General features: G+C 42.3%; 1 protein-coding gene across 2 annotated transcripts; it reads left to right on the top strand.

Moving 5' to 3' along the window:
* Positions 1-21: 21 nt before the first annotated feature.
* slc9a7 (solute carrier family 9 member 7) lies at positions 22-27,755 on the top strand. 2 transcript variants are annotated; one of them, XM_085773705.1, is made up of 17 exons: positions 50-668; positions 3,263-3,465; positions 3,552-3,629; positions 6,638-6,714; positions 7,425-7,537; positions 7,631-7,736; positions 9,322-9,463; positions 9,569-9,674; positions 10,349-10,437; positions 11,189-11,302; positions 11,655-11,766; positions 11,854-12,007; positions 16,522-16,584; positions 19,061-19,124; positions 20,825-20,907; positions 22,564-22,669; positions 25,563-25,970. In XM_085773705.1, the coding sequence occupies exons 1-17, from the start codon at positions 374-376 to the stop codon at positions 25,827-25,829; spliced, it is 2,172 nt and encodes a 723-aa protein (XP_085629831.1). In that variant the 5' UTR covers positions 50-373; the 3' UTR covers positions 25,830-25,970. The 2 variants fall into 2 exon arrangements, with proteins under 2 accessions (XP_085629832.1, XP_085629831.1); XM_085773706.1 differs by lacking the exon at positions 16,522-16,584 and having other exon boundaries at positions 22-668; positions 25,563-27,755.
* Positions 27,756-27,927: the final 172 nt, after the last annotated feature.

The raw sequence follows: 27,927 nt of genomic DNA, 5'->3' as shown, positions 1-27,927 counted from the left end.
GACCAAGCACCGAATTGCACAATCATCAAAATCCCAGGGACAATGACTCAGTAGCTTGAAATCGGCCGACTTTAGGTGGCAACCCGGGCGCCTGTGTGTGTGCGCGCGCGACTCGGTCTCCTCCACAAGGGCAGCGCAGTCTCGGTGCGCAGCGGCTCCCTCCTTTACTTCGCCTCCTGCGCGGCGCAGTGTACCTTTAAAAGGTTGAACTCGCCGGCTCCACGGTCTGCGAGCACCGGACTGCTTCCCCGCTCAGGCTCAGCTGTGTGTAGCCTTCCCTTCTTCTAGCAGTGACATGGCATAGAGTCGCTGCTGTACTGTCAACAGCAGCAGCAGCAGCAGCAGCAGCAGCATCCCAGCAGCACCCTGCACCATGGACGCTCTCCGACAGCCGAAGCGGAGAGGAGCCTTCACGGCGCCGGACACGACGACGACGACGACGACGATGCTGTGGATTTTACTGAGCTCGCTGGTGTCGGGGCTGAAGGCGGAGGACGACGGAATGGAAGAACTTGCCACCGAGAAGGAGGCAGAGGAAAGTCACCGACAGGACAGCGTTAATTTGCTGACATTCATCCTGCTGCTGACCTTAACCATCCTCACCATCTGGCTCTTCAAGCACAGACGGGTCCGCTTCCTGCACGAGACCGGGCTGGCAATGATTTACGGTAAGGCTTTTAGAGGTTATATATGTTGAGTCAGTGCACAAACACACACACACATAGGCTACACTGTCTCCTCCGCAGCTACCACCACTACCACCACCACCTTCCCGCAGGCTTTGCGTGATTCAGCCTCTCTGGTGGTTGTGCGGCGGCTGCACGAGCAGGGAGAGCCGGAGACAGTGCGGTGATTTCAGTCTGAACAAACGCACCGCCTCGCCTCCGCATTTCCACCGGCTCACATTGCTCCTAATTGGCTGGGCCGGTGCTAATTTTCTAGAAGGTGCTTTGGGGCTGCTCAACCTTGTCTACTCTATAGTCTCCACTAGGCTGCCGCATGTGCAGCTCTCTGTCTTTCTGACTGACTGGCAGTCAGCTCCCTGACATATGGGAAGGCACTTAGGCAGTGACAGAGTATCATGAATTAGATTACAATCATCTTAATGCACTCACTGTAGAGTGTTTTATCTCCCATGGTAAACACAAGCCATGTTATAGAGCTGTTGTTCTACTAGCTACTTGTAGAAAACCTCCCTGAAATGCCTTATGTAATCACTATGACTGTGACCTTAATTTTTTTTTAATTTAGATAAATCTCTCAAGCTTTGAAAGTTATTAGCACTCATAAGGAGAACATTTGATGAGAAAAAGACAAAAAATATTTTTGTCACCCTCATCCAAATGAAACAGCACACTGTCTCTCTCCCACATTATCATCATTCATCTGCTGAACTGGAGATTATACCCTGCTCTTTGCTCGTTAAAGGCTGTAAAAGGAAAGCTGAGTGTTTTGTTTTTTTTTCCACCAGTGTTCATCAGTCTGGAGGTTTGTTATCAGCTGAGGTCTGGGTGCATTTCTGTGCCAGTGAGTTCATTACATTAATTTCTACAGGGACAAGCATGGTGTGTGCAGCATGTGAGCAGCGATGCCACTGTATACACTGACTGGATCACCTGAGCAAGTGTGAAATCAGCACAGATCAGTCCACAGTTAAATGTGTTCATCATCAGGTAGAAACCACAGCAACAACGTGTGCCAGGCCATGCCGAAAACAAAAAAACAACAGGCAGAATAGACCGCATCTGGACAGTGTTTTGCTTTTAGTTTATCAGATTGATACCAGTCAGTGGCACAGATGTCAGTTATTAACCAAAGATATCACATGGAGAAGACAGACTTTGATTTGTTTGTTGTTGTGCTTTAAAAAAAGCAAACCAAAAGCAGCGTGGTGGTGGGAAAACACAGGCCTTTTTGCGTGTGGAGTTTGCATGTTTTCCCCGTGCTGCTGTGTTTTCCCTCTGGGTGTCCTGACTTCCTCCCACAGTCTAAGGACATGCAGGTTAGGTTAATTAGTGACTGTAAAGTACCCACGGGTGTGACTGTGACTGGTTGTTTGTCCCCATATGGCCTGATATGGTGACCTACTGTCTCTCCTATTACTACTATTACCTATTACCTACTACCTAGTATATGACTCTGTGAGGACAAGCAGTAAAGCAGATGGACGGACTGTGTTATACAGTCAGATCTCAATGTAGACATTTTTACAGTTTATTCTGAGCCTATGTCATATTCACAGACCATGCTTTTAAGATATTATTTTGCTAGATTCAGTTTGATATTGTAAATTTTACATATGTCGGCCTCTACAGTCTACAGAAAACATCATTTTCTTCAGCTGGTTTACTCAGCGGGTCACTGTGGTTCAGGAATCAGGGCTAATAGTGATGTAGAATAACACAGATAAAAAGCCTGTGATGTCAGTTCACTGATTTTTTTTTTTTTTGTATGTGTGTCTTATCAAATGCTCATTGTCCTGTTATGGTACTTTCCTGTCCGACAGTATGAAAGTCCCCACTTGCTGGAAAGAACCTTAAAATTTTCACTTTGGTATTTTGACAGAAAAGAAACAGACAACTTCAACATTCAGCGTCTGCTGCCTGTTGCGAGCCATCTATATATCCAATCCAATCCACTTTATTTATATAGCACATTTTAAAAACAACAAGGTTACCGAAGTGCTGCATAATAGATACAAAACAGTCAAATAAAGAAAGTTAAAGTTAAAATACAGTAAATTAAAAGCATATAAAATATACTGGCGCCCCTATCTCTATGTGTGTGTGGTTAAAGCGAAAGCCGGGGTGTGATATATGTGTTTAACCCTCTGGTAGGAGGGATCAGTGATACGCAGTGTCGGCAGCTTTGCTTTGCCATGTCTCCTGCAGATAACTGCTGTCTAATCAGAGGATTTATGTTCTCTAACTGCCGGCCTGGCCTGCTTCCTTTCTCTTCCCGGGTTTCGCTCCTGCTCACCATCTCCCCATTTTTCTCTCTTTGCTCTGCCGCTCTCTGTGTGTGTGTCACCGCCTGATCCCGAGGGCTGGTAGAGCAGAGCCACCTGGAAAATTGTCTCGCGCTGAGAAATTCATGTGTTTTCCTTGGTGACATTTAGGTTCGGGTAAAAAAAAATGTAGATCCTTTGCTTCACATTAGCCGGTTGATTAAAAAGGTTAGACCCATGTGACAAAGCAAAGTGGCCTCTTTTTTTTTGTCTTATCATATCATCATCTCTCTGCTCTGATTCTTTTTTTCTCAGGTCTGCTGGTGGGTGTGATCCTGCGATATGGCATCCCCGCCACCAGCTACCACAACAAGACCCCCCCGAGCTGCTCGCTGGAAAAAGGGCCCACGAGCACCCTGCTGCTCAATGTCAGCGGCAAGTTCTTTGAGTACACCCTCAAAGGAGAGATCAACTCTCGAGAGATTCACAACGTGGAGCAGAACGACATGCTGCGCAAGGTGACGGTCAGAAAAAACATCAGCGCTTCAACACCAGCCAGTCAAATTCACCCCCAATAACGCCTCCGCTTTATTTTCTCCTCCAGGTGACGTTTGACCCCGAAGTGTTTTTCAACATATTGCTGCCTCCTATCATCTTCCACGCTGGCTACAGTCTGAAGAAGGTGAGAGGTGGCGACACGTGAAGCTCTGGATTTTGTGATTGTTATGAAGCTGAATTTGTGCAATACGCTGTAACTTGAGATAACGCCGTTGCAGGGCCAAGTGAACGTATCCGCTGCCACAAACTGCTGTCTCATTGGACAGATGATCGGCTAAGTAGAGCAATCATTGGCCACACGGTGAGAGCTGACAGTGTTTGCTGAACATAAGTGGCCCTTTTGAGGGGGGGAAGTCTAGAGCAGATGTCTTTCATTTCCTTTCTGGCGTTTGTGCAGGCAAAGAGGAAAACGGCTGACGCTGACAATTCCACCAGTTTCTGCATTTGATTGTTGTAGAGCAGATTTGTTGTATTTTGGGGGAATCCTATGCCGCTTTTGATTATTTATCCCCAAGCAGGTAGGGGGTCAATTAGGGGAGGTGTGCTTTTTATGCATGAGAAATGTGGGTTGAAGATCTTCGGCGCAGGTGCCTTGAAATAATGGGAATTCAAATCAGTTTAAACAGGTGGTGACATCTGATCCACACTTATCTAATTGGACAGTGATGGATGATATCAAGGAGAAGTCGGATGAAGGAGAGGAAATGGCCTTGTGCTTTCCTGTGGTGCAGAGCGTCTTTACAAGTGGTGATCTGACTGAAATACATCATCAGCTCTTTGATGGGTTGCCATGAAATTTTGTAGAAACCTTCACACTCTGCATAGAAGATGAATCCTACTGTCTTCATTTATAGGGGAACCTACCTTCTACCACAAGGTCAACGTGTCATTATTTATGAATAAATAGGATAGGCCTACTTCCCATCAGCCTAAGGTGTACCATGTGTGACTGCTAATTAACAATGGTAGGTTAGCATACTTAGACATGCTAAACTAAAGACGATGAGCACAGGTAAAGTTACACCTGCTGAACATCGACTTGCTAGCATTGTCACTGTTAGCATGTCGGCATCCATAGAAACTCACAGAGCTGCTAGCATAGCTGTCGACGCTAAAGCTGTGCCCCAAACAAAACATGAAATATGAAGCAGTGGTGACACTTTATTTGACGCCTATCTCTATAACGCATTATAACCATACTTATAATGAGGTATAACGCAGTTATAGCACTGTATTACTATAGTTATAAACACTTATAAATGATCAGAATGCTTTATAACAATAATCGCAACACTAAAAAGCATTTTATCATGACTTATAAAGTCAGGTATTATAATACGTTATAATTGTTAGTAACTCGCTGACAATGCCCACATCGATAATGCATTATAGTTTTGTTGTGTGTTATAATTGGCTTATAAACATGTATAACTAAGCTTTATAACAGTAAGCATAACACATCATAAAGCATTTTATAATGGCTTATAAGGTCATGTATTATAATGGAGTTATAATGCTCTATAATGTGTTATGCTTATTGTTATAAAGCCTTATGATAATTTATGAGTGTTTATAATGATTTTATTTTAGTTTATTTTAGTTTATGTTCTTATTTGATAAAGTTAATTGTTACAAATAGAAAACAAATGTCCCTCCTGAAATCACTAGCACCCAATTTATTATGTTTTTTTTTTCTTTCTTTTTTTTTTAAAACTCCAGTTGTCATGCCTCCTCTCCCTATGTGGGAGAGCACGCTCAAAAAATACGAACTCCATTTAGATTTCATACTGACTCAGTGTTGTCACTTTTCCCATATATGAACTGCAACATTTATTGAAAACCTGTTCAGAAATAGGATATACTGTGGAAGTGGAAGTTCTTGTGAATATAAATACTACAAGGCTGCAATTATTAGTTTAATTATATATTGTATTGTTCAGTCTGTCCAACAGTCTTAAATCACTGTTCAAATTACAGTGAATAAGTCCAAACATCCTAACATTTGAGATTTTTGATATGACTTTTATATTGGATCCATTATCAAAACTTAATATCCTGCCAGTAAATGAATTTACTGATCTGCTACTGACCAGCATCAATATTAATATACTGTCTGCCACTGCTAAATTGATTCTATGCCAACGGTCAGCACTGATTTTCTAAAAGTAGAAAACAAAACAACTTGGTTGTGGCTCTTGCTGAAGTGCGTGTGTTGACAGGCTTGTTGTGAGGTTTGGATCCACAGTGGAATTCGCTGAACATCAGATCTCAGGAAAAAGGAAGCAGGAGGTCACGTCAGCTTTAAAATTACACCATTTTGTGAATCATCTGTTGCAATCAGAGTTCATTTTGATCAAAAGCTGCAGAGAGAAACAGGGAAAGCCTCATTCTCCTGTTCGTTTGCCAACTTTTTTTTTTCTTTTTTTTTTTTAAAGTATATATTTTTCGGCTTTTTTTTGCCTTTATTTGATAGTGATAACAGTAGAGATAGACAGGAAATGGGGAGGCAGAGAGAGGGGGAATGACACGCAGGAAAGGTCTGCCCGACGCGGGATTCGAACCGGGGACGCCTGCGGTGAGGACTGTAGCCTCTACATGGGGCGGCCGCTCTACCCACTGCGCCACGCACCGCCCCCGTTTGCCAACTTTTTATTACATCACACAGAATTGTAACTGATATGCAAATGTCAGCATAATTAGCTGAGCGTCACATAACGAAGATCTGTCACATGTTCATCAGGTTATTTTTCTTTCATTCCTTTATGTTTTCTTTAACAACAATCCCTCCTGACGGTCACTGAGGAAGAGGCACATTTCCTTCACGAAGCCAAGTCAGCATTTTAGTAGTGAGAGTGCAGAGAGAGTTTGGGGTGATCTGAAGAGGACTTTGCGTGTTTCTGGTTGTTTGTTTAATAACCAGTCAAACAGCTGAATTTGTGTTTGTGTTTCTGGTCCTGTTTGACAGAGAGTTACTCGCCCACCTGTGGCTGTTACTGACCTCAGGCCTGATTCAGGCATTTGTTTTGTAAAAGGAAACTAAAATGTGGTCAGTTTGAGAATGTGAAGTTTCTGACAACGACTCGGTGAATGCTAACATTTTACAAACTTTTCCTACTTTTCTCCTTTTTCCAGAGACACTTCTTCAGGAACCTGGGCTCCATCATAACGTATGCGTTTCTGGGCACTGCCATCTCATGTTTTGTTATTGGGTGAGCGTCCACTTCCTGTGTATGAAATGTCAGTTTAAAATCAGATCAGATACAACCTGGCTCAGGGTTGGAGAAAAGAAGCAAGACAACACATAATACCAGTTCTAACTACGAATATGTTTTGCATATAATTAAAAGGGAAATTAACCTAACCAAACAGTTTGGAAATGAGAGAGACAGAGAGAGGGTGTGAGAAAATACTATATACAGCACAGAGGCCGTCTTAAAGGGATAGTTCAACAATTTGGCAAATTAGCCCATTGCCATAATCCCTATAGTTTTAGGAGTAGTTTCGTTACCTTTTAATTGTCGGTGCAAGCTATTTTTACAACGGTGGAGCAGAGCCGCAAGCTGCTCAGAGCTACACAACGGAGGCTCATGGAATTTCTTGGTTTCTCTCATCAAACTCATCGAATACACAATCCAACAACTCCAAAACGCTCTTGTGGACAAGTTGCAACCTGCACATTCACCACGCTATGAGATAGTAACGAAACGTTACGAGACAGAGTTGTTTTCTAAGGTAAATTCATGCAAAACAGCTGGTGCACGTTCTCGCAGGGGCAGTTTTTCAGCAAGCAGTCTCTGCATTTGCCTCAAAAACAACTCCTGCCTTGTAATGTAACACAACACAGACCTTCACAAAGACTAACTTTTCACTGTTTACAATTCAGACGGTGGATGTCAGACTCTTCTGTTCTGTTCTGCAGGAACCTGATGTACGGCGTGGTCAAACTGATGCAAGTGGTTGGACAGCTGACCGACAAGTTCTACTACACTGACTGCCTTTTCTTTGGTGCCATCATCTCTGCCACAGACCCAGGTGAGGGGATCACTCTGAGCTAGATTACAGAATAGAAAACGTCTCGGTGTTTTAAATCATATGTTTGACTGATATTTCTGTTTCTGTTTGTAGTGACTGTGTTGGCCATTTTCAATGAGCTCCATGCAGACGGCGATCTCTACGCTCTGTTGTTTGGAGAAAGTGTCATGAATGATGCAGTCGCCATAGTGCTTTCCTCGTAAGTCCCTTTTTTTTGGCTCATTGAACTCAGATCTGTAAACCTCCCTCTTCGCTACACAAATGTTTCTGTAGGTGTGTTCTTCATATTAAGCATTGAAGTGAGAGACAGAGCAGCAGCACTCCTCCTCCTGACAGACGGACGGCACTCTGCCTCCCTCTGCTGGGAGCTCTCCAACCTTCTCCTCCTACAGCTCTGGAACAAATTAAGAGACCACTCAAATGTCTTCTTAAAATTGGGGTTATTGCACCAATTTTGACTTCGGAACTCTTCCTTAGTTAAAAAAAAAAGTTGTGTTGTTTAAAAATGAATATGAACTTTTCTTCGCATTATTTGAGGTCTGAAAAACCTGCATTTTTTTTTTTTTGACCATGTGTCATTTTCTGCCAATAATGCTCTAAATGACAATATTTTTGTTTCGAATTTGGGAGAAATGTTGTCAGTAGTTTATAGAATAAAAACAAAACTGTTCATTTTACTCAAACACATATCTTTAAGTAGTAAAACCAGAAAAAACGGATCATTTTGAAGTGGTCTCTTAATTTTTTCCAGAGCTATATATGAATTATTGGAATGATATATTCCATTTAGTATACGTTAAATTAACCACATTAAACAAACAAACCATGATTATTTTAGAAAATAAGATATTTCCATGAACATTAGGAGACAGACTGTTAATTATACATTACAGTCAGTGGAGTCAGTAGAGTTTTTCTGAGGGGTGAAAGTAAACCTAGTTGAGTCTGCACAGTACGTTAATTGTTCAACTAAAGCTGTCAGATACATTTAGTTGAGTAGCAAATACAATATTCACTCTGAAATCAAGTGGATGGAAGTGTAAAGTAGAATATAAAAACGGAAATACTCCACTTACTCTACATGGAGCAAATATACTTAATCACTTTCCTCCAGCACTATTACAACTGTTGAGCCTTGAGCACTGTATTTCAATATTGTTCAACACACTCAACCTGTTGATGACAACGAGTCTCTGTTTTAGACACTAATAAAAAGAAAACTAACCCAGCACAGACACACAGAATATCTCATTAAACTCTATATTGATGTTGATATATTGACACTGCATCACTACAACAACCAATCCTCCAGTGCCTCAGTGCTTGTGACTGAGCAGTGAAACATTACATCATATGTCTACTGGCAATGCAATGCTAAGCAACACAAGAAATGGGTGTGCTATTAGCTCCTACACTGTACTGTAAATAACTCAGGTTATTTAGTTTTAAAATGAGTGTTTAAATGAGTGTTTATCTGTAGGTAATAGAAAACTCTGAAGGTAAGAATATGAAGTATATAAAACAAGCTTTATAGTTAGCTTCTTTTTAGCATCTTACATGTACCCACAATGCATTACACTGGGAGTAGATCATATTTGACACAAGCCACAGAGGCAAGAGGGAGATGCAAAACTATCATCAAGGTTCAGAAATGGTTTGGTGTATATATGATAATGTTACAGGCAATGTTACAGTTACAGGCAAGCACCCTGTGACAACTCCAAAAATGGTAAACCTATGATGAATACTGAAAATAATTGCTTTAATTATTGTGTGTATTCCAGGTCTATCGTGGCCTACCAGCCCAGCGGAGCAAACACGCACATGTTCGATGCCTCGGCCTTTTTCAAGTCAGTGGGCGTTTTCCTGGGGATTTTCAGCGGCTCCTTTATAATGGGCGCAGCCACAGGAGTCGTCACTGCTCTCATATCCTTATCACCGCATGAAATAACAAATATACAGATTCTGATTTGTTTCTATGGACCTGTGTCGTGTAGTTGTTTTTGTGTTTTTCTTTAACTTGACCCTCACGTCACCAAGTTCACCAAGCTGCACTGCTTCCCTCTGCTGGAGACGGCCCTCTTCTTCCTCATGTCCTGGAGCACCTTCCTGCTGGCCGAGGCCTGCGGCTTCACAGGTGAGGAAGGAAGTGGCTCCAAAATGATCTTTTAGGGAAAAATGCTCAACAAAAAACAGATCTCCCATGCTCAACAAAAAACAGATCTCCCATGATGCAAGATTCAAGTTATAACGAACAGATGGAAATCAGAGATCACTGATCTTTTTTGCATCTGCAGAGCTTCTAGTTTCTTTTTTTTATAACATGATGGAACATTTAAAAAGTAAACAAATTACATTTTTTAAACAAGAGCAAATTTTTCCAGATAGTTTGTTGAATTTTTAAACTCAGTCACATCTGCTTTTGACCCAAACAGAGTCTCTTAAATCCAGACTCATGTTACACGTTACTGATTGTGCTGAATGACATAATTGTGGGCAGTTTGAACTAAGTGATGTAAACCGTCCACAGAGAACTGGATCTGTGTGTTACAAATGAAATGTGACAGGGACTTAAATACAGATTATGTAGCAGCTGTGCAGAGATGAAATAAACAGATAATAGATGACGTAGCAGCAGAGCGTCCAGCGGGCCGGAAATCTTTGATTCAGATATTTGTGCATAATCACTGGAGTGGGTGAATGGTGCTGCAGATTATAATTACGCAGCCTACCTGCGCAGTGTAATCTGTCTGATGGAGCCATTGTATTATAAATATATATGTGCGTGTGTGTGTGTGTGTTGCTCTACAGGTGTCGTGGCCGTGCTGTTCTGTGGCATCACGCAGGCTCACTACACCTACAACAACCTCTCAGAAGAGTCCACAAAGCGCACCAAGCAGGTACAGCATCTGACCGCTCCACAACATGTAGGGGACAACACAACGTTTATTATCTGGCAGCCTCGGACCCCCTGAGAGCCCCCCATGTGGACCGGGTGCTGGGCCCCGGTGCCAGATGGCTCCACGATCAGCCTGCTGTGACCTTAATCGGGGCTGTCTGAGGACATCCCTCCTGACACGACCGTTTAGTTTCCTACAGGGGGTTCAGTCTTGAGGACAGGGCGCAGATTAGCATGTAGGCAACGTGCAGCGTGACACATTTTGAATCAGCGCTCAGAATATCCCGGCAGCCTCTGAAAGAAACACGCTGCACCGCAGAGTTAATACAGTGCACCCACTTAACATTTAAACAAAACCGGTCTTTTTAAATTCTTTTTTCCCCCTTCCTAACGGTCTGCTGTGTGTGTCCATCCATCTCTATGTCAGCGAGCCTGCCCCTGCCTTGTGCCTCCCGCTCACAGCCACATAGATGTAGTGAAGCTCTGTAATCATCATGGCAGCCATGGAGTCTGCCGCTCTGTCAGAGAAAAACAACTCCCAAAGCTTTTCTGGATTCTGAGGGAAAAGAGGAGGCACTTGGCTCAGAGGACCAGGCTCTGCACTTTTTCTTTTTTTTGTTTTCAAGCAGTGAGAAAAAAAACTGTGAAATTCTCAAAGCCTGAATGTGTAAAGCATCTAGTTGTGGGTTTCTTGTTCTGTATTTATATGTTTCTAAACAGAAACCATAACACATATAAAATGTTTCTCGCAGCTTTTTGAAGTCCTTCACTTCCTCGCTGAGAACTTCATCTTCTCCTACATGGGCCTGGCTCTGTTCACCTTCCAGAATCACATCTTCAGCCCCATCTTCATCATAGGGGCTTTTGTATCCTTCGCTGCACAATAAGCACGCGTCTCCGTTTCCACTCAGGACTATCAGGTATCATGCATGTGCAGCTGCAGGCTCAGGCCATTGTTGGAGTTAGACACTGCTGAGATGTCCCATTACACAGGCCGTCGTTGACCCCAGATGGATGTAGCTCATAAAAAAGCTCTTAAAGTTTTGCTCCCCTTTGGTAAATTATTGTGCAGTTTTCCTCCCAACATTAAGTCATTCTAGGAAATTCTTTACTGCTTCACTATGAATTTCCATCTGTTACACGGGTCAGGTCACCGTGTTCTCTGAGTCCTGCCTGCATTAAATTGTTCAGTCATACATTTCTTAACTAGTTTGCCAGATTTCCATATTCATAGGAAGAGCTTTCAACATTTACCCACTCTCCTTCCTCCTCAACCTGGGTCGAAGGCACAAGATCAAGGGAAACTTCCAGCATATGATGATGTTTGCAGGTATGAAAAAAGCTCCATCAGCTTTAGTTTCTTTCACATCATGTTCAGCTGAATCTTATCATATGATTTTTTTTTTTCCTCTTGCAGGCCTTCGAGGGGCCATGGCGTTCGCCTTGGCCATCAGGGACACGGCCACCTACGCCCGTCAGATGATGTTCACCACCACGTTGCTCATTGTCTTCTTCACTGTCTGGGTGTTTGGCGGTGGGACCACGCCCATGCTCTCCTGGCTACACATCAGGTAACATCACGTTTTGGCGCCCTAGAAGAAAATCAGCCTCATAAATCACCATTCACTTTATATGTGGGTGAAATGTACTTATCCTACCTACAGATTTTATAAAAGAAAACCTGATAAACATATTCTCAGTCTATTCTCTCTGGATTTTTTGTTAGACTTTCCAAACTTTACTTTATTTGATCTCTTATCCTTGATGGAGAAAGATCCAGGAGTCAATTTTAACTTTCACTTCAAAGCTAAGGTGAAGCTAATTGAAGTTATGTATTCATTTGTAATTAGTTATCAGTAACCAATTTAGTTTCACAGCCCCGAAATGAACCGGACACGAACAGGACATTTTTTGTTCCTAATTTCCTTATAACAGTTTTTCTTTGAGGGAAAACTGTTGTCTCCTGCTAAACACTAATGCTAACGCTAATCCTTATCCTAATTCTAATTCTACTGTGTAAGGGAGCGAAGTAGCTGTGAGCAGCATCTCAGTTTCTGATGGGATTTGCTGTTTATTTTGATCAAAATATTTTTTACATATCTCAATATGTTGAATTGACTTCCATTAAAATATGAATAATATAAATAATAAGTAATCAATAGCTGTCATTTATTTAGTTTATAAAAGTGTATCTTCTTTCATAAAAGGAAAAAAAAACTATTAAAAAATTTCAGGGATTAAGTGATACGCCTTAAAAGCTGTAAAATGAAACCATTACAATTTTTAATCTCTTTTAATACCTTTTTTTTTTTCAACATCACTGCTTTAATAGTTCATGCTCTTTGCCCTTGTTGGGTATTTTGCTGTGTTTGATATTACTGTTTTCTTCCACAACATGTAATTCCTCACCAGCTGCTGTTTGTATATTTGTCTGATATGTGATGGTACTGTCCAGGAGATGGCGCTAGAGTTCTCCTCTGCTGCTGACTTTCCATCTCCCAGCTCTCAAATCCAGAGCTTCAGTAACCAGGACTTCTGCTGCGTTTTGGCAATAACAAAAAATCCCAGCGTTTTCTATCTGAGGAAAAAAGACATGACATTTATTCCAGTTATATCAGCTGTTTATTACTGCGCTGCGACAGTGTAAACGGTTCCCACTTGAGATGTCACCAGCGGCGGGACTGTGGTGCTTTAGTGCTTTGTTTGTGTTGCTATCTGTCTGTTTGGAGCCCAGCCGCACTTTATTTTTGTCTGACCATGATGCACTGGGAGCTTCTATTTGTCACATTAAAGAGGATTATGGGTTGGCGATGGGGCTGTGTGTGTGTGTGTGTGTGTGTGTGTGTGTGACACAGTGTGTGACAGAGTGAACAGGCTCTGTTTAATATGGGTAATGCCTCCTCGGACCGAGCAGGAAACTATTGTGTTCGGTGGAGGTTTAGAGCCCTGCCAAAAATCTCCCCATGAACTCATCACCATGGTTACTGAGACATGTGGTGCATGGCAGCCGGGGTATCACTTGTGCTTCTCTGTGATCCTGGTATCATCCTCTGTATATGTGCATAAATCTACACATTTTTGCTCTGTATAGGGAGCTGTGTGGAAGCCCGAGGAGCTGCAGGTCATCACGGGGCCGAGGCCTGGTGGCGTTCTGTGTCTGGTATTGAATTGTGTTCAGCATAGATGTCTCATGTTAATACTGAGGATTAAATGTGCTAAATTTGAGATACAATCCTCTGACTGTGGCTTGGAAATGAAGCAGCTCTGGTGAGGCAGTGGGGCGATGCGCAGGGATGTGTTGGAGGACCGGCACTGGGTGAGAGAGGAGACGCTGCTGGTTTCTCTCACTGTGTTTTGATGGATGATGGCGGGCGTGCAGCTTGTCACCCATCCACTGTCGCTGTGGGAGAAAGACATCCAGAGTGATGGTGTATGGTCAGCGAAGAGCGAAGAGCCAATCTGTTGACTTTCTTATGTTGGCTTTGCTTGTTTCAAAATTTAATGTAATGACTAGAGGAAAAGTTGCTTTAGAAATGTAGGCTGGATTGTTGAGCTTTATAAGCGTCTTACCATACAAGACACTTCCCAAGACAAGTTATTTAAAAAATATGATCAATTTCCTGGACCATTGTATGCCTTTCAAAGATAGTCATACAGGGAAATGGTCACTCCTGTCAGGAATTGCAAGGAGCTCAGTAGGCCCATATGATTCGCACTCTTAAAGGGATAGTTCAACATTTTGGCAAATTGGCCCATTGTCATAATCCCTTTAGTCTTAGGAGCAGGTTTGTTACCTTTAATTGTCGGTGCAAGCTATTTTTAGAACAGTGGAGCAGAGCCACGAGCTGCTCAGAGCTACGCTACGGAGGCTAATGAGATTTCTTGGTTTCCCTCATCACACTCACACACACAATCCAACAATTGTGTATTTGATGAGTGTGATGAGAAAAATCAAGAAATCCCATAGCCTCCATAGTGTAGCTCTGAGCAGCTTGCAGCTCTGCTCCGCCGTTCTAAAAATAGCTTGCACCGTCATTATGGCAATGGACCAATTTGCCAAAATGTTGAACTATCCCTTTAACACAGAGCTGCTTGATTATCTCACAGTGGCTTTTACATTTTCCAAGTCAAGGACCCCTAAACTGACGTCATCTGATTAGAGTCTTGCTTTGAGATGTTATATAACAGGAAGTGTTTGAAATCCATGACCAAAATATTAATGCAATCTGCCATTGTTTTACTAATGGATGGAACTATAGTGAAAACAAATGATTACCTTCACAGGAAACCCCTCAAGGACCCCCAGGACGTCCCTGGGCCCTACTCTATTGCAAAATCACTGCTCTAGCAAGCTTACAGGTGACATATTTAAAATCATTGTGATAGTGAAAGACACTGAGGGGCAGAAACCAGCAGAAGCACTAACTGAAGGAGCGACGCCGCGCTCTGAAGCCATGACTGCAGCTATTGTGGGTGTAACATTAGCCACGGTTGTCGTTGCACTGGCCCAGACGCCGCATTGTAAACAGACGCTGTCATCAGTCATCACATTATGAATCTGGTTCTTCTGTCAGATACAGTTCACAATGAAGGAAGAAAAAAGCAGTCGCTCAACTCATAGCCTTGATGTAGAAAAAAAAAATATATAATTTATTAAAAAAGGACCGACGTTTCGACCTCACACAGGTCTTCCTCAGGGTGTACTGAAGATACAGATACAGTTCACAAACATCTTCACCACAGAAGTTAGTTCACATGGCATGTATAGGTCCTATAGCTTTTTGTCATAATATAACGTTATAATAGAAACCTAATGAGAAGAAAGCTCAACATTTATCACCAGTTATCATTGATGCCAGTTCACAAGCTTCTTACTCTTTGGGGACAAATGTTAGCTAACTCCACAGCACCACATCAGCATGGGTTTGAATATATTTAACTTAATTCTTATTAATTAAAACGATTATCTTTAAGTTGACATGACTGATACAGGCCGAGCAGTTACATCCCCCCCCCCCCATAGTCAGACAGTCAGATACAGTCACTCATGAGATCATCAGAACTGAGTTGAAGCGAAGTGAGGATGTTATTGCAGGGATCATTTCTGAATGGTGTTATGATTTCTTTTTATCACTTTGAAATACCATCATTCACAGAGAACTGTAGAGGAGATAGATGTGTGTGTGTTTATGAGCCACATGACGCTTTCTTTAAGAAGGAGCTCTCTGTGTGGAATCGTGTGCGCGCTCGAGGTCTTAATACCACGTTAACACAGATGCAGCAGTGATGATTGAATACCACTGACCCGACTCCGACCTCTTCCCATTTCATCGTAAAGCCACCAACACTCTCTCTTTATCACCCGTTTTTTTCCTTCTGTTATTCAATGACAGCTTTATACAGAAAATCCAGCGGACGTGAACTTTTACTCCGACATGTAGACTTCTGTTTATCTCATCCATTTTATTTTTAATGTGTTGACCTGAACATCTGCTGATCCCCAGAGTCCAGGGATTAGTCCATGTTCCCAAAACAGAGGATCATACTTGAACAAGACTGTTGCCAATTACTGTTGGACTGAGTGGTCTCTGTTTAAACCCTCCGTTATATTCAGGCCTCCACTGAACACTGACTGCACCAAGAGATGATGAGCTTTTATCTAACCTGCCATTTTCACACTCAATCAAATTTGATTCTCATCCTCATCCGTGTCTAATAGACTGTTCTGGTTTTCTATTGGAGGAACAACTGCTTCCCTGTGCTTGACACTGACTGTATATTTATGGGTTTTTTTTAAATAGATTTTATTGATTTTTATTGAAACAAAACATAAACATACAACTGCTCTCTGTATTCACAAAGATATCAAAACAGGAAGGAAAAGAAACCACCACCCAAACCAAAATGACGTAGCTCACGACTGTCCTTACCCCAAAAAGTAAAAAAGACAAAAGAAAAGATAAAAAACAGGGAGGATGACGTTAATAAAAATAAATGAGTAAATGAAATAAAGACAGAAAAACAATAAAATTAAATTTAAAATACCTAACTTAATTAAGAAGTGTATGTGTTTATGATGTGACAGTGTCGGGGACAGCGGAGCTTGGCAGAAACAGCGACGCCAACTCGGAGAGTGGGAGTACTTCAGGTGCTGTAACTGAATCTGTACACACTCTCTGACAGTAAGTGGTGTTGGGAAAGCGTGTGGTTTTCTTCAGAATGGAATCTTTCTCTTTTTATTCTTTACTTCTGCTTTCCTGGTGAAGGTGAACATGCATTTCCTAGTGGGCTGTTGTGAGGTAAAAAGAAGAAAAAACAAAGCACGTTCACTGATTGAGTCACAGCTGGGGCACCAGCAGGTTCTTTATTTTAAGATCTTATCTGCCTGGTTTCTGTTGCATCTCTGTCGCCTCATGTTTTTAAGACGGTGGTGCAAAGAACAAACAAACTCAGTCGGTGTGTGTTCCTCAGAAGCGGCTCGGAAACAATGAGTAGGCTGATCTCAGGTACGCGCGACTGATGAAGGTGTTAAAGTGAGAGAGGCCCCGCTAAAGAAAGTGCTCATGAGGAATTTTTGGTGGTTTAAGGAAAGGAGGGGATGTTTCCAGGATTAAGGATTAGAGGTTAGTGGGTGAACCGAGGTCAGTGGAGCGCTCTCTTATATAAGTATGTGTACATGTCCACGTGCGGCCCGCCTATACTGTTCTTCATGAGAGGAAACGTGTCCAAGCCGGTGCCTCTCCCCCCTCGGGGCCCCTTCACTACGGTATTTATGTTTTATAATCTCAGGTCCGTTCTTCACAGATCCTTCCTGATGCGGTGCCCTGCAGGCCTCAGACCTCTTTGTTATTACAGATCCTCTGACCTCAGAATAAACTCCACCTCCTGTGTGAATTTTGGCCCGCACTCACGACTTCAAGGGGGCTGTTTGAAGATTAGGACTTGGTGTTAGGGCTAATGTTAGAACCAGAGTAGGAATGTATTTATATTAGTTAAGGTTAGGAAGAGCAGAGGAACTGTGGAATGCATCGTCACGGCGACATCAAGTGTGTTGGAGCGTGTGTCTGTCTGTCTGTCTGCGTCAAAGCAGTGAGTCTTGTGGCCCGCTTCTTTTCATGCGGCCGTTACTCTCAGTTACTCAGAGGGGATATTTCCTCCATATGCCAGTCATGGAAAAGTCTAAAGATAACCACACACATCAGATCCCCCCCCCGCCCCCCCCCCCTACTGTGCAGTGTCAGTTGTAGTATCAGATGTAACCATGAAAGGACGCCACGTTGGCGCGCGTCCACCAGGATTAGACTCGATTGCTCCACAGCTTATGTGAATTAAAAGTGCCCCTTTAAAATCTGCTTGTGTTCAGTTTAATCCCACTCCGTCTGCTAAGAGACTCCACGGGGCAATTATTCACGTCCCAACCCACCAAGACTGAAAATCCACAACATAAAGGAACAGTTTGAAATGTTCTGTTTATGAGGAAGTGGTTAGTTCAGATTATTGATTTCACACCTCATGTCTGCATGGAAAGTGCTAACATTAGCATCTGCTTAGTTTATGTGGAGCACAAAGACAGGAAATGGAGGGAAATGGCTATGAAGTGACAGCACCCAGCCAAGATATAATCTGATAAATAAACCCCCTGTAATTCCACACTGTTGTTTTTACACATTGGTTGTTCAACAGATTAAAAAAGCATGGTGATTTTCCTAAATGAGATTAAATTAAAGTCAATTAAACACAATTTAGTGGCAAATTGTTAAATTGTGAATTTACTTTGGCTCGTTTATGAACTCCACTGTCTTCATTTGTTACTGATTGTACTGAATATGGTGTGTGGATATGCTTGAAAGTTTTGAATCTTGTATGAATGTCATTTTGTTTAATTTAATGATACATTTGTGACAGTATTTAGGTGAAACCTGAGTTTGTGGCTCTAAATGATCCACTGTCTTGGGTTTGGGTTTGGGTTAACCCAGTGCCACAGTATTTTGAACCACAAGCATACAGCATGTGTCTGATGCTAATCACTGATATACATGACTGGTTTAATCACATGATAGTTTGTTGTTGCACTTAACTGAGCTGTCTCTGTCGCGGGGTCAGGCGATTCTCCCTGTCAATACTAAAACCCACTGTTTGTTCATAAGGTTTGGTTTTGGGTTAAATATAATCTCTCTCTTCTTGACTCTACATTTCTCGTTATATAAAGCGGATCACATTGTCTTTGTTTTTTGTTTTTCTGTATTGGGCTGAAAGGTAATTTGCAGTATTTTTCAGCCACTTGACACATTTAGCAGTCAGTGCTTTGATGTTTTGGTTTTCAAAATGACTAGTGACACGTTACAGAACCACAATCAGGCCACATGTGCAGCTGTAGGTGCACCTGTCGCACAAAATACACTGTAATCTGCTTTCACTGTTTAATGTCAAAGCGAACAATCTACAAAATCACAATGAGATGCAACTAGGGAACATTTTTACACACATACAACACAACACTGGCTGATAAATACTGCTGATTCCCCACTACTGTGTAACAGTGTGTTTTAATTGGGTTGCTGCAGAGTTAAATAGCATATTTATGAGTTGCTTTATAATTTTATGACTTTCTTCCTGCGCTGTAGGGTCGGTGTGGACCCAGATCAAGACCAGCAGCCCTGCGGAGACAGCTTCCAGGTCTTACAGGGGGTGAGGATCCCACTCACACTTGCGCACTTATTATTTTCACAGGCACCGTTCAAACCGTTCTGCTCCTGCAGTTTCACGTTGATTTGCAGCACAGTCAGCACATCTGAGCACTCAGGAGGGAGTGGGGGGGGTTTCCTGAGCAGAGCAGCAGAAGCACAATAGGGTCATTAGTTGCAGCGTCTAATGTTCTTTTACTTACCTTGATTTTTCACTTTCGATTAATCAGTGAAAGTGCATCCCACATTCAAGTGTAGTTTAACACTGACAGCGATGTGAGCCTGGATTTATCTCTGTTTTAAGCATTTTGGGAACCACGTGGGAAGCATCACCCCAGGTCCTGGTGGATAAATTAAGTTAGTTAAGTTATCCACAAATAGATTCAATAAGGCTAATAGCTTTATTTGATTATTGATCTTTTTTTTTTTTTAGTTCTTCTTATTAATAACATTAAATGTATTTTTATCAAAAATACAAACCGCACAAAATTCTATTTTCTATTGAAGCACTGAACTTGACATTTGAGTAGGTTTTTTTTTTTAGCAGATTGACTACTGGACTAGAATTATGGGACAAATCATCATATCATAAGTACAAAGGGATAGTTCAACATTTTGGCAAATTGGCCCATTGCCGTAATCCCTATAGTCTATATATATATATATATATATATATATATATATATATATATATATATATATATATATAGAGCTACGGAGGCTCATGGGATTTCTTGGTTTCCCTCATCAAACTCATCAAATACACAATCCAACAACTCCAAAACGCTCTGGTGGACAAGTTATGACCTGCACATTCACCAGACAGAGTTATTTTCGAGGCAAATGCAGAGACTGCTTACCGAAAAACTGCCCCCAACAGGAACGCGCATCAACGATTTTGCATGAATTTACCTCTAAAACAACTCCGTCTTGTAACGTTCCGTTATTATCGCATAGCGTGGTGAATGTGCAGGTCACAACTTGTCCACGAGAGCGTTTTGGAGTTGTTGGATTGTGTATTTGATTAGTTTGATGAGGGAAACCAAGAAATCCCATGAGCCTCCGTAGCTTAGCTCTGAGCAGCTCGTGGCTCTGCTCTGCCGTTCTAAAAATAGCTTGCACCGACAATTAAAGGTAATGAACCTACTCCTAAAACTATAGGGATTATGGCAATTTGCCAAAATGTTGAACTATCCCTTTAAAGGTTTGATAATCTGTGTGTGTTCTGTAGTCTTGTGGCACATCAGTGAAACAGCATGCCTATTCATTAGCATGAGTCTGACCTCTGACATTACTTACATTAGTCAAACTGCACTCACATGGCATTCCTAACTGTATAACAAATAACAGATGTGCAAGATGGAACAACAGCAATACTATTACCCCAATATATACTGGAGGTCTTTCATACATACCCAACTTATGTTAAATATACTGTATAGCCTATATCATATGATCAGCTGAGATTGAAACACATGATGCAGTTATATTATGTTGCTTAATTCAAAATGGAATCTCACTTTATTAAATGCATTATTTTCTATAAAAATAATAGCTAAATCCTTTTAGCCTGATGATGTCATTGTAGGTGGGTTTAGTGAAATCACATCTGAAGAACTGGCTCCACAGGTTCTCATGGTTGTTCAGGCAGCAAATTGTAGAGAATGAAATGATGATGAGTGTTTCCTCTTGTGTTTCTTCCAGGACGGCCCTCAGGGTGAAGGACAGAGTAAAACTAAACAGGAGAGTGCGTGGCTCTTCAGACTGTGGTACACCTTTGATCACAAGTATCCTTTCTGTGCAGAAGAAAGTGTGTGTGTGTGTGTGTGTGTTAAATTGACGGTTGTTTGAACCAGCCCTGCTCACTGTGCTAACAACAGGTCTCATGTACAGGCAGGATAATTGCCTCGAGGCTTTTGTCTCTGTGCGCACTGCAAAAGTCATCAAAGTGGTTATTGGAACATCCTTATGGGATTAGATGAAACTACATGAATCCATAAGTGGTTTACACACCCTGTTCAGTCTGCCTACAACAACAGACTCCAGTAAATGTGTTTAGCAGCTCATCCTCCCATTTCCTTCCCTCCTTTCCTCCCCGCTGAACAGTGGCCTCCCCAGGTGCTGGTGTGGAGCTTTTTAACCGGAGCAGCTGTGGAGACTTTCTCCCCGGTGACACGTGCACGCATGAAGTGAGCAGAGTGGATTTTTTTCTCTTGTTTCGGCGCTGTAGGTGCGGAGATTAACATACTCTACATGACTCGGAGCTTTGCCGAGTGGGGTTTAGTGACTTTACATATGTCAGGGCAGCAGACTGTGCAACTGACGGCGGATTTCAAAACACCAAGTTTGATTTCTGTTCAGCCGTACTCGTTGTGACAGGGAGCAGGCAGCCTCTTCCCAAAGGGACTTGTGCCCTGACCAGTTGAGCATGGCCCTGAGTTTTCCCAGGGTGCAATACAGCCTGACTAATTACAGACAAGAGGCACAAGAGCCCGCTGGTTCACTCTGCTGCCAAGCATCACAAAATGACTTTACCCTGAGCTGCAAGCAGAATTCTATAAAGATTTAAACTCCAAATCCATCCTGCTGGTGAACATCCACCACATTATCAAGCCATAATTCATCGCTTGCAGTGTGTTTGTGCTGAATTAGTGCAGGAAACTACTGGGATGTATTGAACTACTCGAAGGAAACTCACTGACTGAAGGTCTGTTTTTTAAAGCCAGTTTCAACTGTTTTACATTGGAATAGGCTTGTCTGAACTATGTTCCCTAATGTTTGCTCAACACCTTTTGATAGGTTATGCTTATAAATGTTTAATAGACTAAAATTAATCAATAATTCATCAGTGCTTTAAAGCCATTAACAGGAACCACTTAATGATTGTCAGATGGAAATCCTCTCTCTTTTGTGCTTTTAGCCAATGCAAGCACTCACCGTCTGGAAAACATACAGACCTGTAAGAACCCTTTATTAATAGTTTACTGACAGTGACATTTAAAATTTCAGGTCAATGATTAGCTTTTACTGATGGCTTTCTACAGTGAGACTCGTAAACAAGCCATCAATTTATTAATGTTGGCATAAACAATAAATAATCCTTGAGTAAACCATATCTTCATAAAATCACTATTAAAGGATCGGAGGTTTCTCACTTTCTGTCATCTGCATTTGTAAATCTTAATACATCCTTTAAAAAGTGAGTAGTTATAGTAACTATCAAGTCTCCACCTGTTGAGCTGTTAATGAGATGAGATGTCCTGCAGCACTTCATCACGTCTCTGAATCAATTTTCTTAATTAACCATGAACAAAGCTAATATAGTGACAGCCAATAAACACGTCCCTTTATAGAATAGGGAATATTAACTCCCCTCAACCAGCCTCTGCTCAGTGTTAATAACGGTTCAGCTCTGCAGGTTGTTCTCCTTAATAACTGTCCAGCTACCTGAAGCCCATCCTGACACACAGCGGACCACCTCTCACCTCCACTCTGCCCAGCTACTGCGGGCCGCTGGCCAGCTGTCTGACCAGCCCCCAGGCGTACGAGGTCAGTGTCCGCATGCACCTTCACAACACCACAGGCACGCGACAAACACACAGTGACGCTCACTACATAAGCACTGGTCTGTGAAAATCCCATGTTCGCACGGCAGGAAGTGTAGAGGGTCCGCTCACTGCACAGGCATGCAAACGTTGTGAGGACACGCGTTCGCTTACACCACAAACTTTAACCACTTTTCTCTCTGTATGCTGAATATATAGCTGGATTAGTTTACCATGAAGTCTGACTAGCCTGACTCTGTGCAAAGCCACAAATGTGTGTCTATTACAACTTTAGAAATTGATCCCTTATGTATTTTTGGTTTAATTCATACAAACACCACAGGTGTTTTTTCTCAGTTTTTTGTTTTTTTGTTTTTGTTTCCAGGCCTAATGCTAAGCTAAGCTAACTAACTGCAGGCTGTATATCCTCTTTGCTCTTCAAGTTAAGAATATTTTTTGGTGACTGGTTTTGAACTTGGGGGCAGAGACAGAGATTAATCTAAGAAAAGATGAAAAAGGAATGACAAGCTGAGTCTGATCATCAAGTAAAACCACACTTGGATAATAGCCAGTAGAAATAAATCATAATAATGGGTGTGTTCAGTTTTTACCAGATGTAACCGTATTTATTCTTATCGACATTTTAGTCCATACAGTGATAGTTCAAAATAATTTCTTTACTGTGGGGAAATACACTGGGGTCCAAAAGTTTCCACTTTCCCATGTTTTGCGGCAGCTAAAATAAAATAGAAAGAAAAAAAGAGAGAGAGAGAGAAAGAAAGAAAGAAAGAAAGAAAGAAAGAAAGAAAGAAAGAAAGAAAGAAAGAAAGAAAGAAAGAAGGTTGATTTGACTTAAGCCAAATAATTCCTTCCTTTCTTATATTCAGACCTCAGGAAGGCTCTCTGTGAATACTGAAGGTTTTTCTCTCAGGAGAGTTGTGATATCGTCAAAATATTCTCCATGCCTGCCAGTAAACACACAAAGCACCGAGGCCTTCGACGCAGAAGAAAATGGTCGGTCAAGAAGCCTTTTTACATTCAGGGAGCAGCACAAAAGGCTCTTTTCAGCACCACCTCCATGATGATCACTGTTCTCCACGACACTGGGCTCTGATATTTTAAACACAGGAGCCCCCATTGAGGGGACGGTCACACATGGATTCACACTGTCAAATTCTCCCTTCTTTTCACGTGAAATACTCTCATAGAGGTTTTTTTTTTGCTATCACACTAATAACCCTGCTGCGCCACAGAGAAGAATGATCGCCTCTCATTTAGATGTAATTCTCCGAGTTGTGCCCCAGGTTCTTGAGCCTTAAATGTTTCCTCTGCTGCTGTGTTGCTGTTGGTTTGCCAGCCTTGGGCCGCCTGCCAGACGAGCCATGAATTTAGACGGTTGTTAGTATTATCAAGGCCGTCCAGTGCTCTCTGTCGCCAAGCGCGGAGAGATGGATTTAAAGGAAGCTCTGTGCCTGGTTCCTTTTTGGTTATGGATATTATAAAAAATATTGAGGGAATAAAATGCCCCGAAGCCATTTAGTTTCCAGTGATCTCAAATTGTAAAACATCTGGAGCACAGTCTGGTTTTGAAAAAGGATCGTGCTACAGAATTAATATGCAGGGATGAAACTGGAAATAATCAATGTCTGTTTTACTGCTAACACTTCCAAAGAATAAGATCAACAGTGTGACTGTCTCTTTCAATAATTTGCCCTACTGTCTGAGGGACTCTGCTCCAGGTCAGCTGGTTAAAGACATAAATCTACGAGAATAGAAAAAAGACATATACTTAGAGGCAAAATCATTTCTTATAAGGCTGGGCACTGTATTTTTTTAAGAAAATGTGTGAAGAATTTAGTTTGTTGTGGACTATTTCAGTTGCTGACTGACACATTTGTTGCTCTTTTGAGTATTTACTGCAGCAGGACAGTGTAGGCTCTGTCAGGATTTGGATACGGTTTTCTACTACAGTATCATCAGACTTACATTTGAAGTTTCATATAAAAGCTTATTTTCATAAACATGCTTCCATTTATCTTCATTGGATTTTTTTATTTTGGATCTTGACAGCTATTGAAATTATTCTTAAACATATTTATTTGAGTTAAAGTTGTGTCACTGTTTTAATTAGCAAGTAACTCATGTTCTCTTTAAAGAGATGGTTCAACATTTTGAAGCGGTTTTGCATGAATTCACCTTGAAAACAATTCTGTCTCCTAACGTTCCGTTATTATCTTACCCAAGAAATCCCATGAGCCTCCGTGGCGTAGCTCTGAGCAGCTCGCGGCTCTGCTCCGCTGCTCCAAAAATAGCTTGCAACGACAATTAAAGGTAACGAACCTACTCTAGCGATTATAGTAATGGGTCAATTTGCCAAAATGTTGAACTATCCCTTTAACAACATAAAATACATGATGGATTCATTTTTTCACTGTTTCCCGTCCTAGATAATTGTTGGACAGACAGGTTATGTAATTTTTTTGTTTATTTATTTTGGATCGCTGGGTGGAGTAATCCTGTGTTGACCCAGTGTTAACTCATCCTGTTCTGCCCCGGGGGGGGCATTGAAAAACTATTGATCATCAGTCAGTCAATCAGAGCTGGGAGAACCTCCTGCTGCAGTTCACTGTGAGGCAGATTTGTGTGTCAGCGTGCAGCCGGCCCGTGGTTTTCTGTGTCTGTTTTCATCTGTAACTGGGTTGCTGCGGCGCGGGCCACTAAGTCAACGTCTCCCCCCTTCCCTCCTGTAAACCCATAGTGTCCCTTATGAGCCTTTGCACTGTTAACGTCAGTCTGTTCACTCCACACCGTGTGTCCTGCATACGTGCGTGTCTCTCCCTCGTGTGACCCCCCCCCCATCCCTCCCCTCATGTTCCACTGTGAATCTGTTTTTCCAGAACCACGAGCAGCTGAGGGACCACGACTCCGACTTCATCCGCAACGACGGTGACCTGACCTACACATTCGGCGACACGGCCATCACGGCCAACGGGGCGTCGGGCAGCGGGGGCGATGGCGGCGCCGGGGGCTCGGGCTGGAGCGCCAACGGGAAGAGGAGCGGCAGCACCTCGGAGGAAGCGCTGGAGCGCGAGCTGGACTCCCGCGAGCAGGAGCTGCTGAGCCGCGGCACGCGCCTGGTGTTCCCCATAGAGGACAACGTCTGACCCGCCCCTCCTCCCCCCGCCCGCGCCCTTCGACCTCCCTGACCCAAACCCCTCAACCACCCCACCCCACCCTCCCCACCCCAGGACCGCATCGCCTCCAGCTTTCTCTCTCTCTCTCTCTACATCCTGCGGGGCAGCAGAGCGTCCAGTCCTTCAGAGATGAGACAAAGCGGAGAAATGGGAGAAGACGGGGAGGGGAGGGGAGGGGTTCAGCGCGACTCTGAGCGTCCTCCAGGCCCCGGGAGCAGAGCTCAAGGATCATTTCATCCTCATTACTGAGACGCAGTTTGTTCTCCAGGAGACGTGTGTCCTCAAGAGCGTCAGAAGAGAGAAAATTCTCAGCGCTGTTATACTGTGATTCAGTTTCCTCTGCGTAAACAGGAAGGAAACCTTTATGCAGGATGCGGGGATGAAAATATCCCCAATCAAGACAGGTTCTGCACTTTTAAACGTGACATTTTGTGTGTCCAGAGGAGAGGAGGTAGAATAATGAAACATCGCCTGGCAGCACCCTCTCTCTCTCTCTCTCCCTCTCTCTTATCATATGATCTCAAAGGTTTGTCATCACAGTGCATCAGAAAATGCCAAGTGGCTTTTTCTTTGTCTTGTTTTTTACAGCCACACACCCGTGAAGATGCTGCAACGAGGCTCCGCAAACCAAAAATAGGTCATAGATAGGTGTGTGGGTTTGTGAGAGTGTGAGATTTTCTTTGTTTCACACAGAAGCATCTGTGTGCGACATGTGAGGACTGCGTTTGCCCTCTCAGCCACCGCCGCCCGTCATGGGTGAAGTAACAGGAATGAAGAATGTGAGCGTGTAAATAGCTACAATGATGAGCTTTGTTCTTCTTCAGTAGGACGGCTCTCCTCAGTGGTCAGCCTCTCATGACTGTCACAAACAGCATCTGCACGTCTGGGCTCCGACTCGGCCTGGTGTGTGTGTGTGTGTGTATGTGTGTGCGCAGTCGAGTGGTTGTCACAATATTACAATGAGGAAGAAATGGAAAATGTTTTGATGCTAATTATATGTTGTTTCTTATGAAACGATGCTGACTGCCCAGGACTTGGGGGGAAGAAAAAAAAAAAAAAAACCTGACATGGGATATATGAAGAGCAATTTCAACACAGCTTTCACCATCATTTTGAATCCTTTTGAAATATATATAAAATCATTTTATTTTATTTACTGATTTTTGGAAGATTTACAACGACCAGATGCAACAAGTGAAGTAGGGCTGCAAATTATTTTAATTGATGATTAATCTGACGATGCTTTTTGTGATTGAACTGTTTGTCAAGTTTATAGAAAAGTCAAAAAAAAGAAGAAAAAAAGTGCATAATTCAGTTGACCATCATGTATGTGACATAAAACAGCTGCAAGGTCTCACACTGGAGAAGCTGGATCTGTGAGTTTGATGTTTTTGCTTTGGGGAAAGAAAGCGAAATTGTTCATTTTTAATTAATCTCAATCATTTTATGGTCTTATCTTTGCTCTGAAGACGACCTCAGTCAGCGGTGTGATGGCATCGTGCTCGCGCAGGTCACAGTGAGTCGATGCAGCGCAGCGAGCAGGTCCCTCAGACCCAGAACAAGATTTTACCTGTCAACATTATACCCAAGTGTTCAGGTTTCCACACTGATGCCAAACACTGACATCCAGAGATTAGTAGTGAAAATGCTTTTGCACATAATTTCACCCTTTACCTTCATCGGTGGTATGTATACTCATAAACAGTGGTGTCTGTGGGCTGTTTCCTCCATAAATATATTAACCTCAGATGTTGTTGAAAATGTGAACACGCGCACACAGAGCGATGAGGCGAGACAGTATCATGAATCACTGAAGTCAAGTGAAGTGTAATTTATGTTTTTGTAAATCTCATGTCTGTACCCAGGTTTACAGTTAAATATACAAACGTACATGAATCCCTTATCTGTGTTGTCCTATTATTGTTTGAAGATTTAAATGATAACCACATTTTGTCAAGATATATTGTTATCTTGTAAAAAAAAAAAAAAAAAAAAGCATATTTCTGGTAGCGACTGTGTAATTGTAATAAGTTTTTTTTTCTGGAAAAAAAAGATGGAGAAATTGATT

The sequence above is a fragment of the Trachurus japonicus genome, chromosome 4 (assembly GCF_045865225.1).
Source record: "Trachurus japonicus isolate A0001 chromosome 4, Traja_1.0".
In the NCBI taxonomy this organism is placed as follows: domain Eukaryota; kingdom Metazoa; phylum Chordata; class Actinopteri; order Carangiformes; family Carangidae; genus Trachurus; species Trachurus japonicus.
This window is presented reverse-complemented; position numbering and strand designations above follow the sequence as displayed.

Bases quoted from the DNA above. Each gene is read 5' to 3' on its own strand.
- slc9a7 (XM_085773705.1), top strand. From the start codon at position 374: ATGGACGCTCTCCGACAGCCGAAGCGGAGAGGAGCCTTCACGGCGCCG. The intron at 669-3,262 runs GTAAGGCTTTTA...TTTTTTTCTCAG, and splicing joins CGGGCTGGCAATGATTTACG to GTCTGCTGGTGGGTGTGATC. The intron at 12,008-16,521 runs GTAACATCACGT...ATGATGTGACAG, and splicing joins CTCTCCTGGCTACACATCAG to TGTCGGGGACAGCGGAGCTT.